Raw genomic sequence first — 13,410 nt, 5'->3', positions numbered from 1 at the left:
TGGATTTGCAGTTAATGAGTTAATTCTAATTTGATTTCATTCTAATTTGACAGCTTTAAGGCTGGTGAAACATTTTAAAGTACAGTGTTCCCTTAAAGTCTAGGCTTAAGATTTACTGTAGCTTTTGGAAAGTAATTTTTCCCTTTAGATAAACGTTGTAGATCCAGTGGTTCACTGACAAATGTAATCATGACAAGGTTTTTTTCCTCCAGCTTTAAGGCAGATTTTCCTTGACACTGTTGCCTATGGCTCACGAGGTTATCCGTTTTATTTACAGATTTTTATAAAGTTGCTTTGCTGCAAAATCAGGTTGTAAAAAGCTCTATACAAATAAATATGAATTGAACTGAATTGATCTGAGAAGAAATACATGGTTAAAATAGCCAGAGGTACAAGTTAGAGGTTTCTAATAAAGTGAACCGTAAGTGGATGTATCAAGTAAGGGTTTCTGATAAAGAGTGGACACATTAAAATGACTGCTGCATCATTTTGTCGTGATGGAATCATTTGTTAAACTCTCTTCTCAGAACAGAGTGATAATGACTCGTTTACCACCATGTATTAGCACCTTGTTCTGAGAGTGAGAGAGAAAGAAAGAGAGAGAGAGAGACAGAGAGAGAGAGAGAGAGGAATGAGAGAATAATGAGTTCACATAATGTAATAATGAAATGATTTATTGGTGATACTGGTGTGAGTAGGGTAACTGCACATCCATCTGCATAAAAATTCCTCACCTTCATCTCTACACCTCAGCTTCATTCTCTCAACAGACTACTCTGTGTGTGTTTGTGTGTGTGAGTGTGTGTGTGTGTGGTTATACATTCAGTGTTTCATTGTGTCAGATTTATCCTTTAGGACAAAAGCCTACAGACAAGACGACTCGCACATCCACACACACAGACAGACAGAAAGACAGACAGAAAGAAAAAAGAAAAAAAAACATAGAAAAAGAAACAAAATCAAAGAACAAAAAATGACAAAGAAAAAAAAACACAAAATAAAAACAAAGACACTGCAAAGAGGCAGAAAAAAATAAAATAAGGTAGAAATATAAAAAAGAAAATATAGAATGAAAAAAAACCCAAACAGAACAAAAAGAATGTAAAAAGAAGGATCAGTGATCAAAAGAAACAGAATACAGAATATAAGAATGAAGAATATAAGGAAATGCATAATGAAAGAGAAAGACAGATTCAGGATGGTAAATAAGGAAAAGCAGGATGAAAGGGAAAGTTAAATGATGAAAAAATGCACAGAAATAAATGAAGTAACAAAGGGACAAAGATGAAAGAAACAGCTGGACAGAATGCGAGACAGAAAAGAGAAAAATAAGAATGCGGAGAGCCATGAAGTAAAAGAGTCATATAGGGAAATGTAGGAATGAGAAATAAAGGAGACAGCTACACAGCAGAGTGATGAAGAGAAGAAGATAAAGAACCACAGCAGAAAACATCAGAGTGAGGCCGATCACACCTCAACCACAGATCAGACAGCTGTGCGCTTTAATCTCTCTCTCTCTCTCTCTCTCTCTCTCTCTCTCTCTCTCTCTCTGGGGAGGGGGTGAGGGTCTTCTCATGTATTATAGAGGTGTGAGACCTCCTGAGAGGGGGGAAGGGCGATTTGCCTAAAGCTAAAAGTCCTGTGAGGAACAAATGAATTAATAATACAGTCTGAATTTGAGATTCCGAGTAAGAGGAAGAGCGAGGGTGTGTGTGTGTGTGTGTGTGTGTGTGCGCATGCCTAAAATCATATCAGAGGTCAAACTGAGATGATGTAGTAGATTTCACATGATCTTTACTACAGACTACACTCGCACACACACATGCATCCACACAAACACACACACACCTGTATTCCTGCTTTGCACCCAATGATTCCGGGTAGACAAAAGGGATAGTGTGTGTGTGTGTGTGTGTTAACACGACCCAGATATGTCTTTTTTGGGAATGTAGTATTATACAATATCAAAATCATCAATATAATTTCAATGAATTTTTAAATATATTATCTGTAAACAATTAACAGTACATAATATTACTGTCAGAAACTTACTGTCACTTGTACATTCCTTGATATCACTGGAATATATTCATTTGCATTAAAATTTCACAGTGGATTGACCCATAGATGTGGTTCCAAATTTCTCAGAGCTAAAGTCTTTTTACATTAACGTCTATTAAAGCATATTAGTGGAAGTCAATGTAAAAAGATTTTACTCTAAGTCATTTTGGAACATTGTTCCATTAAATGTCCCCACCTTAATCTCCACTTACACCTTCCCCTCTGGCCTGCAGCTCAAAAGCCCTGCCCTAAGAGATGACAGGAGTGGTTCCTTAGGTTTATGATTGAAGAAACTCTTGCTGGCTCAGTGTGTCTGCTTGTCACATTCTTAGAAACACTGAATAAAATACATTAAAAGCATTCATTGTTTCTTTCACTCACAATATGTCTTCTAGAATTAGAAAAAAAAACACCACATGAATAGGTTAAAAAGGTAAAAAAAACTTTAAACACTGTATGGTGCGCTGTTATATTCAAACTATTTTCTGTAAATATACAGTATTACATATAAACATTCTATGGTACATATACAGTATTTTACACACACACACAAAAAAATCCTATGGTACATATACTGTGATTATACTGATCTCAGACCACACAAGGCCTCAAGAATGCAATAAAAACACATCTGAGGGCAAAAGATGATATAGCCAGATATAACAGTATAAACTCTACTGACTGTAAAAGCTCCAATGTCAGCCCAAATTTCCACACAAAAGAGCCGCACAGAGCCAAAATATTCATAAACCCAATCCCCTCCGACCCCCCACACTCTGTTTGAGTTTGTCCTATCTAAAAGCTCGCAGCTCTTGTTTGGGACACAGCTCGAAGCCACTAAGAATGAAGTCTGTAATTGTCTTCTCTCACACTTCTGACATCTCTTTTATTTCATATTATTTTTTCTTCTTTTTTTCTTTCAGTGGAGCTCTAGATCTCGTGCCAAAAATAAACTCAGGTCCAGTGGTGTAATACATTACCACATCACAGAGTGTGTACAGAATAAAAGGCAGAGTCAGTGTCTAGATTCACACAAGTGTCTTAAAAAATTGTTTCTAAATTTGAACTTTTTCTTAACTTGAGATAAAAGTTAAGGTGAAGAATTATTCTTCAGAAATCTTAATAACTGTAAAGAACAAATGATATTCAACAACAATATATGTTCTTATATATTTTCTTAACCCTACGTAAGCCTCACATTTGCTTAGAGTTGAGTCTGGGTAGGCTCTGGACCCACCGCAACCCTGAACTGGATAATGGTTACAGGCAATGAATGAATGACTGAATAAAGGAATATCTCTAATTGTATTATGGTTGATATAGTGGTAGATTTTTTAAATGCAGAGTAATGTATATCCACCTTAATCCATAAGTTTGTATACACCCCTTGAGGGCGTTGGTGTCCAGCTCTGCACACAAACTTGTATCATCTCCATAGATACCATCTATATATGAAAATGAAGGAAAACATAAACAATTGGTTGAGTCTTAAATCTGCAGGGTTATCTGGTATAAAAGGTCAAAGAGAGAATTTTTCCCCCAGGCACTGGATGGTGCGACAATGGAACTACGATCTCAGAAATGACTGAGCACCTTTGCAATAATCATTGGTAGAAACTGTGATCCAAAACTAATCATCCAACTTCAGAACCAGACCTCACTACTGCACTCGTGGCTGAATGCCATCAGATTCTCAAAGCAAAGTTCCAACAAACTGTGTCATCACAGAACAGTGGAAGCTGTTACTGCAGCATTTGTGGACAAGCTACCAAATAATACCCTGCATTCCAAAAGGAATGTTAAAGGAGCAGGTGCTTCTGGCCATATAGTATAATTTAATCTGACAAAATGTTAGCATGGACAAATTCTGAAGGGAAAGGGTCCATAGAATTTCAGTAGCACTGTTTATGAGCTAACCTCCAACAATTAAAACATCAGCGAAGAGGTCTGTGCATGTGCATAATTCATGTGGGTGCTCGAGCGGAGCGGTGGTCCGTCTGCCTAATGAAGGAGCCGCTGTTTGAAGTCGTCTGTCCGGCTCTCGACTGCATCTCATGAATATTAGGAGCTGAGGTAAAGGATCAGTCTAAAAAAATGCATAATTCCAACCCAACTGACGCTCTGACAAAACCCCATCTGCTCCACAAACATCTCTTTACACTCCAGAGCGAACTGTCCACTTTCACCAACTGTTCCCAAACAAGCAGCATGTGGGCAAACATATGGAGGGTCAAGCTTTTCTTCTTCCATTTGTTCATTTTGCTGTGACACCGTGACAGAAACAAATGCTAGAATTGACTAAATATATTAAATAGTCTTTATCCCATATACTTGATCGTTATAATGTGAACATAAATAACACATCATCTCTATTTCCAACATTTCCAAAAGTTTTTTTGGAGTTTGTCGGACAGTCTTAAGTTGCTCAAAGCAAAGATCTTGTGACTTGCATCCATTGCCTATAACTCTTGCCAAGTGAACACTTCCACTTCTCTAGATTTAACAAAAAACAAAACCTTGGCCTTGTTTTCCTTGTGAGGCTGCTTTTGCACACCATGCTTCCTTTTCTTGCTTGCTAATTAGCTAGACCCAAGGCCTGTTTTACATATTGTACTTACAAGTTCTTGGCTAACTGCACCACTACTCACTTCACTTCCTGGTGCTGCCACAATTAACACCACTCCCATAAGTAGTTAAGCAGCACTGAAACAAACACATTAGCTAAATCAAAAAAATCCACATTAGGTCCCTACTCTCTTTCTTTGCTGCCTGAATCTAGTGCCAGATCATGCTGCTATGCCCCAACAATCAGAGTCAGAAACTCCTTCTTTTTTTTACTGATGCATCAATTAATTCAAGTCAATTAGATCCAAAACAAATCAAGCCAAGTGTATGATGCAGTTCTAAAATTGTGTCCTCCCCTGTTTCTGACAACTCTCTAAAACTAAATTTCTGAGTAAATCCTGAGTAAATTAGACTTCAGATGTTCATAAAATGGTGAAAGAGAATGAAAGTGATCATTTAGCCCTGTTATCATGCTGGGTGACAGAGATATGAGAAAGCAGATGTTTGACTGGTAGGACATTAAACAAACAAACACACACACACACACACGCACACACACACACACACACACACACACACACACACACGCACACACACTATTTATTGGACTTTACACACAATATCTCTCGCCCTTTCTCTGCCTTTCCCCCTTTATGGTCTCCCTGTCTCTTTAAATCTTTTTCTCTATCGTGCTCTACTTTTCAATCACATCTTTTCCATTTCTGTTTTCTCCCCATCTCTCCCTTTCTTTCTCTGTCTGTCTCTCTCTCTCATTTTTCTTTCCTTGCTCAGCCTCATGAACTCCCACCCTCTTTATTTCTTTCTCTCTTTAACACTCTACTTCTCAAACAGACACTTTCCTTTGCTGTTCTCTCTCTCTCTCTCGCTCTCTCGCTCTTGCTCTCTCGCTCTTTCTCTCTCTCTCTCTCTCTCTCTGTCTGTCTGTCTGTAAAGTATTGAGTGTTTAGTATTCTGCCTGGTCATTAGACAGCTGTGTTACTGATATATTCCACCTCCCCCTAAAGCTCCATGTAAAATTAATGCCACCCTTTGCATTGCCGGACTAACGAGGGCATTGGAACAAACACTGCATCAGTTATTCCACACACCACAGTCACACACATCTAAAGCTGGGCAGTATGGCCAAATATCACAGTATTTTTTACTCATTCATTATTGGTAATTATGATATGCAATTTATGATATGTATTGTATAACCTGAAGGAAGCCTATTCTGATGTATACAATGTGTACAATGATGTGTACAAACCTTTACATGAAACATAAAAATGATTGTTAAAAAATAAATTTGACACCTGGAACACACTAAAAATAGTTGGTACAAATGTAAAATATGTTTATACAAGTAAAATTTTTCTGGAAGGTTCCACAATTAGCAATTTAACTGGTAACAGGTGACTTAATCAAGATTTAGCATAAAAGGTGCATCCACCAAAGACTTAATCTTTGCAAGCAGGGAAGCATCATGGTTCACCATTTTGTCAGTCAGTTGAAAGACAAATGATTCTCAGATTTCGTAGACATAGGCCCCATCCAGACAAATATGTATATTTTTAAAAACAAAACTTGTACAACATTTGTCTGCATTTTTGTCTTCTATCCACATGAAAATGGTGTTTTATGTCATAAAACGCTCTCCAGAGTAGAGATATCTGAAAATCCCATTGTCAATGTTCTTGTGTGGACAAGGAAAACTCAGCCTGCCAGTCTCTGACTAAAATTAAATATCCGCTCAATCCTTATATAGTGAATTACATCAGTCATAAAACAACAGTGTGTACATAAGGATAAAACTAGATTTTAGATTCCCACTTATGAATAAATATAAAGGATGTATTGGAAATGTATAATGGATTATTAACATCTAGATTCAGTAATTTAATGACTTCTGCACTACATAGTGAGTATAGAGTGATTAGGGATCAAATCTCTGTTTCTCTCATGCTTTGTGGTGTTTTGATGTCTCTCTTGAAGAGCTACTATGGCCCCCTATTGGGCTGGCATAAAATGCAATTGTTTTCATATTCATCTGGACAGGGATATTTTCAAAAATAGAGGGAGGAAAAATCTCTGTGTTTAAAAATATCCGGTACCATGTGGATGGGACCTCAGACCCCTACCTACCCACACACCCCACCCAAAAAAAAATTACATTTACATACAACCAAAGCAAAGACAGCACTGGCCAGGAGCGGTCAAAGCTAGCTTGCTAATGAGCGAGGCAATTAGCACGCAGTGTTGGAAATCCCACTAGTTCTTGTAATTAAGAAGATACCTTCGCTCGTTAGGAGTGTGAGGCTATTATATTACACCCCACAGGGACATGGAAAGTAGCGCTAGACCATGGCCCATTGCCCACCACAGAGCTATGGAGGTGGGCCAAACCCTTTAGCAAGATACACAGAGATATGCATTAGTTGTCAATGAGGCTTCAGGCAAAAGACTTAAATAGGGTCCCAGAATAATCAAATAAATACATTTTCCAAGTTCTCCGGCCTGAAACATATTTATATTGAAAATCAAACAGCAATTTTAGAATAAAATCAAGCCAAAGATTTATTGAACTTACTGATTACATTCATCCATGTGTTGGCTGCTTTTTCACAAAATTTCATAAAATCTATTGACTAATGTCATTTTCACTTGTTTTAATGCAAGTCTCCTAAAAATTAAAAATTGTAGTTCAAGGTACATGCCTTGTTTGATGCAGACCTTCAGTTTGGCCTGAACCAAAATAGCAGGTGTGATAAGTCCCTCAGATCTGTCTGGACCAAAGCTGCCTTAATAGAAAACTAGTGCTTCATCTGTGAACATTTCATGAACACTCCGACATTTGCACACTTCTGAGTAGTCAGTCCACCTACCAACATGTGTTTTTGGAATGTAAGAGGAGCTATGCTGTGTGCCAAGAGGACCTATGCTATGCCACTGTGCTGCCCTAAACAGTAAATAGTAGAAATGAGTCTGTTCATTCAAACACTCCTCCACACACACCTCTACAAACCAATCAATGTCAGGTATGGTGAGACTCAGCGCATGTAGGTGATGACACCTATAGGAATGTCAAGGAAGGTTCTTTAGTCCGCTCACAAAATTGCAGTGTGAAAACAAGACATACTGGATCAAAGGAATACAGTATTATAAAATGGAAAGCATTGCACAGATTTCCTGTGTGAAACACACTCTCAGATTTCCATGAAACTAAATTGTGTAAGTGTTAAATGCAACATCCATGACTGTGGGGTAATGTTGTATTTTTTGTTCAGAAGCTTTGTGTCTTTTAAGGTGGAATGGTATATTTGAGATAAAAAACACTGTTATTTCATAAAGTGTTACTGTTTGAATTACCACAGAAACCATTTTGTAACTCGAGTTGTTTAGTTTTGTAGCACTTTCAGTCTGTGTTTACATTCATGCAGTTAGTGCCCTTCCAAATTTAGAGTCAGTTCCATCTAGAGCAAAAATAAGTCAATAGTACCCACCTATGGGGCAGAAATAGAGCAGTTCATGCTTTTCAGCATTTCTCTTTGTTGACTGAAAACTTCCAGATGCTTTTTCTCTGCCATGAGTAAAGAGAAAGCCTAGGAAACCAATTTACGAACACTGGGGCTTTGTAAACATACTGGAAATGGGCCTCTGTTTACTCCTAATGCTTAGGAGTAAGGAGGAAGGTGCCGAAAAGCTTTCTTTTTCATGTTGTTCTCTGTTCTTGTTTTTGCCATATTTAGTCAGTGCACATTTCTCTGCACTCACTGTGTTTGTTTTGCTCCATTAATCTACATCTTTCTGTTCTCATTTAACAAGGGTCCAGAGTAGGGCTGTGTCATACTGTATCGTGTGTAATAATATTGCAAAATGTTTTTAAATGATAAATATATATATATTGTAATAATTCTGACTTGTTTACATAATGCATAATTGCATTTACACTTAATATGGTATACATTCATTATGTGAGTCATTTAGGCACAGCCCCTGGTATGGTGGAAATTTGCTCTGCGTTAAAAAATTGGTCCAAAATACAAGTGACTTCAGTCATGTGGAGGTGGTTTTTGATATAATATCTATATTCTAAATATTTTTTATGTAATGTCAGAGTCTTGGTAAGTACAAAATAAGCAAATGTTTACGCATTTATTTGTTGTTTCTTTGAATGTTTGATTTGAATTCATCTGAACTGTTAGATTTGTACTAAAATAAAATGTAATTAACTAAAATTTCAATAAGAAATTAAATATATTATTAATATCAAATGAAACTTGCTGCAATAGTGTGTTCTTGAAATGAATGCTATCATTTTCAGTGTGTTTTCATATCACCAAGAATGAGTTAAAGTTAACTTAAAGTTAAGTTAAAGCTAAAATAACCTGAAATATTGTGATATTATTTTAGGGCCATATTGCCCACCCCGAGTCCAGAGTTGATTGGAGAGTCTCAGATGGGTCCAGCGCTGTGACTGGAGAAACTCAGGAAAGGAGGTGGGTCAACCCTGAAGTGCACACAATAAGCACAACTCGTGTTTTTCGTACTTAGGCTGATCACACAAAACTGACTTCAACTTTTTGTCTCACAGTTTGTGCTTTGGTAGGAGCTCCAGATTCTTAAATTTATGTGTGGAGTGTATATGCTAAAGTAATTTTTTTCATAATAAGTCACCATTATCATCCCTCATTGGTCATCAATTAACCCCCTGAAAATGAATCTCTCTTGATTAACTACATATGTAGAAGTTATTTCCAAGATAAAAAAACGAATTATTTAAAGGTGGCTTAGAAGTAAATCAACACATTCAGGTGGATCTATGAATTTACAATTAGTTCCTGCCTTGATCTCAATTTACCCATCCACTGCTTATGCCCTGCAGGTTGATGGGTTTGTTTCTTTAGGTTTATGATGTAAGAAACCCTTATTTAATATTGTCTTGGAAGCATAGCTAGCTTCAAGGCAGACATGCTTAGCCATGGTGTTGACTGATTACGGACTGATTAACACATTTTAATATAGCATAAAAAACAGACATGCTAAAAATGTATGTAGAGGGCTTTAGCATTTAGCCTCGTTCCTGTTCAGTTCCTTCCATAGTAATCAAACTTTATTCATACAAACAAGCAGCATGAGAATCAGCACAGTAAACAAGCTTATGGGCTCAGTAGCTCAGAGCTCAAGCAATTCCTCTCCAACAATGGCCCAATCACACAGGTGACCCAGGCACACTTGTCACAGGACTAATTAGCGTAATGAGAAACTCCACTGCTTGTTAGAATTGCCTGAATTTTAATATCCATAAAGCAAACATCATATTGAGAAAAGACCCAGTGTGGCCTACCTCCAGAGTGAGCTCTCCAGTACCTTGGTGGAATCTGCATGGTAATACTTGGTGAGGATGAGGATGACCTGCAGAAAAAGAAAGAACAGTTCATTTATATAACTTTTTCAAACACGCTAATCAACATATGTGTTTACATAATGAAGATGAAAATATTTCATATTTGGTTAATGTACAAGATCATTTGCACATATTTTGCAATGTAATACTAATATTTGCAATCATATGTAATCTGAAAGACAATTAAAAAAAAACTTTTAAAATTAATTAAATTAATTTAAATTGTATTTAAATAAGCAGTGACACAGTAGCCGTAGCCGATTAGAAGGGGTCTTCTTAAAAAGTTTCACTTTTTGAATGAAATTACTGAAATAAATCAACTTTTTTTTATGATATTCTAATTTTATGACAAGCACCTGTATATGAGGCCTTTAAAAAGTTATTTTAAACATGATGTTATCTTTCCCCTGCAAAAATACAGATTTGAAATTATACATTTTAGCAATGCAGTGCTCCCAAAATCCAGAAAATGTGTATTTTTCCCCACAGTATTTAATAGATAATCTTTCTAGCCTCCTCAAAACATACCTGGTCCCAAGATAAATAAATCTAACAATCCATGACCAGCCTTTGAGGGGAACTGAGCTTCTTCTGCAATAAACAGCCTCAGGCAAAAAACACTACAGACCAAAAACATATGGATAATCTTTCCCATTCATAACCACAATGTTTGTGTACTATATTATACCAGTTCAGAACTGAGAGATACTGCCATACCTGTTTGTTACTTTTACTATATAAAGAAATATTTACACGGAACCTTCCTCTGGCCACCTATAAAAATTACAACACACACAAAGCTTATATTTCTTGTTTCCCCCCTGTGTGCTTTGAGCCATGTTGTTCATGTAAAGTCAGAAAGAGAAGAAAGTCTTACACATTTTCATATGTATTATTCATGCTGCTGCTGCTGGGATTAGAACCCACCCACAGATCACCAGTGTGTGTGTATGTGTGTTTTCATCACTCCCAGCAGCTCTGACAGTAAAGCCCAGTGGAAACATGTTTCCATGACAAAGGGCCTGGACATTTCACATCTCCGCCCAAGTGACTGACAGGTTGATTTGGGGGGATGGGACTCTGAGGAACCTGTGTTCTGATTGGACAAGCCTCGGGGAGCAAATTCAGATTGTTTTGAATTGGAATTCACCAGTACAAGCCATTTAAAAAGTAGGACTGTTTTTAGTGCACAAAATGCACCACATTAAGTATAATGTTCCAGGTGAAATGTTCCAGGTGAACATTACATGAATATTCTTTTAATGTTTTATTTATGTAAATAGTTTAAAGGAGTATATGTATGATATTTTTCGACACACATTTGGAAAGGGTCATGTGTGTTATATCAATGTTTGAAAGTTGTGGATCCATTCACAATGTTCAACTACATTAATGATTTTTGTCTTATTATATTTAATTCAATAATATATTTAAGATAATCTATTACTTTTTATCCTTTACTTTCTTTATAACTTATTTTTTCCTAACTTTTCCAAACTGTTGTTAGGAGAAATAAAACAATTTCCACAGTGCTGCTCAATTCGCATACTGTTGCCAAGGTTACAGATATTTGGCCATATGCAGACAGAGGAACCAGTTTAACCCGGATGGAGCCAGTTTTGTCCAGTTTATTCTAGCGGAGGGCGCTCTAACTACAAAATAAAGTAAGAATGTAAAATTTATTTATACAGCACATTTCACAGACACAAGCCACAAAGTGCTTTACAAAGACATAATACAGCATGAAATACAACAAAACATACTACAAAATGCAAAAAAACAAAAGGCAAAAATGGTAAAGACATGGTCCATTTTCCAAACGTATGCTTAAAAAGGTTGGTCTTTAGTAGCTTTTTAAAAGAGTCCACAGAATCAATTAACCTTAAAGAAGGGGGCAATGTGTTGTACTGTTTAAGAGCAATGAACTTAAAATGCTCAATCTCCGCAAGTTGTTAAGTTAGAATGTGAAACAGAGAGTAAATTTCAATTACTCAACCTAAGAGAACATGCTGATACGTTCAACCACATACATAGGAGCCTGACCATGTAATGCTCTGTAAGTAAGTGTAAAAATTGTAAACAGGAATCCAGTGTAAAGTTACTAACAGAGGCGTAATATGAGACCGCCTATTTAACTTAGTAAGTAATCTTGCTGTCGCATTCTGAGTTGCCTGCAATCGGTCACGAGCATACATACTAAAGTGAAGAGGAAAGCCTGTTACAATAATCAATACATGATTAAATAAATGCATGTATAAGCATCTCTAGTTCTGCATTTGAAAATACAGACCTCAATTTACTAATATTTCTCAAGTGGAAAAAACAAGATCTCGTCAGCTGTTTAACATGTGTATCAAACAACAAAGTCTGATCAAATATAACACCCAAATTATGTAGGCTAGAGTGGACAGCAGGGGAAAGAAATAGAACATTTTGTTTAATCATTGGGGTATTCTTTTCAGGAGCAACAATCAAGACTTATCTGCATTTAGATGTTTAGAGTTATTTGATGGTGGCGCAGCAGGTGATTCTGGGTAGGCCCTGAACTGGATAAGTGGTTTCAGACAATGAATGAATGAATAAATGAATGCTTGTACTGATTTTGTCTCACTGTGTCTTTACCATACCAGCTGAGTTTATCTTTATTGAATTAGAACACCATAGGAAAAAAACTTTATTATTATTTTTTAACAAATGGGAATGTTTTAGCCCTCTTAAGGGGATTAACATAACTACATACTGAGAAGCAGTTAATGTAATGTTAAAAGCAAAATCATTTGAAAAAATCTCAACTTTTGACAATGCACTGCTGACTGTTACTCGCATCTAGCACAAGAAGCATAAATAAATAATTAAATAAATGCTTCACTGCAATGCACAAAATGATTGGTGTAAATGAGGTTAATGTAACTTTCCCGGAAAGTTTTTGTAACTTAAAACATTTTGAGAACATAAAGACTGCACAAATTCACATTGTGGGAACATTCCAGTGCAACATTCCCACAACCAACAGGGATCATTAGGGGAAAGTTCTGTGAATATAATTTTGTTAGCTGAGCATAAGGTAACTATTTTGGAAGATACATGTTTTTAATTGGACAGTGACTATATATGTTTACATTCTTATATTTTATATATTTTATTTTATTTATATATTTTTTTACATTTAAATATTTATTTATTTATTTATTTAGAGATTATAGTGAACTGGTGTGACATTTATATTGTTTCTGCGATGGAATCTGCCCTCATACCGTAATGAGTAAATCTGAATAATGCAGTGTCCGTAATCAGTCAAACCCTCCTGAAATCAGTTAATGCCAATAATAGTGCATTGTATAATGAGAAGTAATATAACGTGTGAAATAATCAGTAGG

General features: G+C 36.3%; 1 protein-coding gene across 1 annotated transcript in view; it reads right to left on the bottom strand.

Annotated features, from left to right (window-relative positions):
- sorcs2 (sortilin-related VPS10 domain containing receptor 2) overlaps positions 1 to 13,410 on the bottom strand; it is a 337,409-nt gene that overhangs the window by 212,263 nt on the left and 111,736 nt on the right. Inside the window, exon 2 of the mRNA XM_066680930.1 lies at positions 9,974 to 10,041. Coding sequence (XP_066537027.1) covers positions 9,974 to 10,041 — 68 coding nt within the window. The remainder of the gene's footprint in view (positions 1 to 9,973; positions 10,042 to 13,410) is intronic.

The sequence above is a fragment of the Hoplias malabaricus genome, chromosome 9 (assembly GCF_029633855.1).
Source record: "Hoplias malabaricus isolate fHopMal1 chromosome 9, fHopMal1.hap1, whole genome shotgun sequence".
Lineage (NCBI taxonomy): Eukaryota > Metazoa > Chordata > Actinopteri > Characiformes > Erythrinidae > Hoplias > Hoplias malabaricus.
This window is presented reverse-complemented; position numbering and strand designations above follow the sequence as displayed.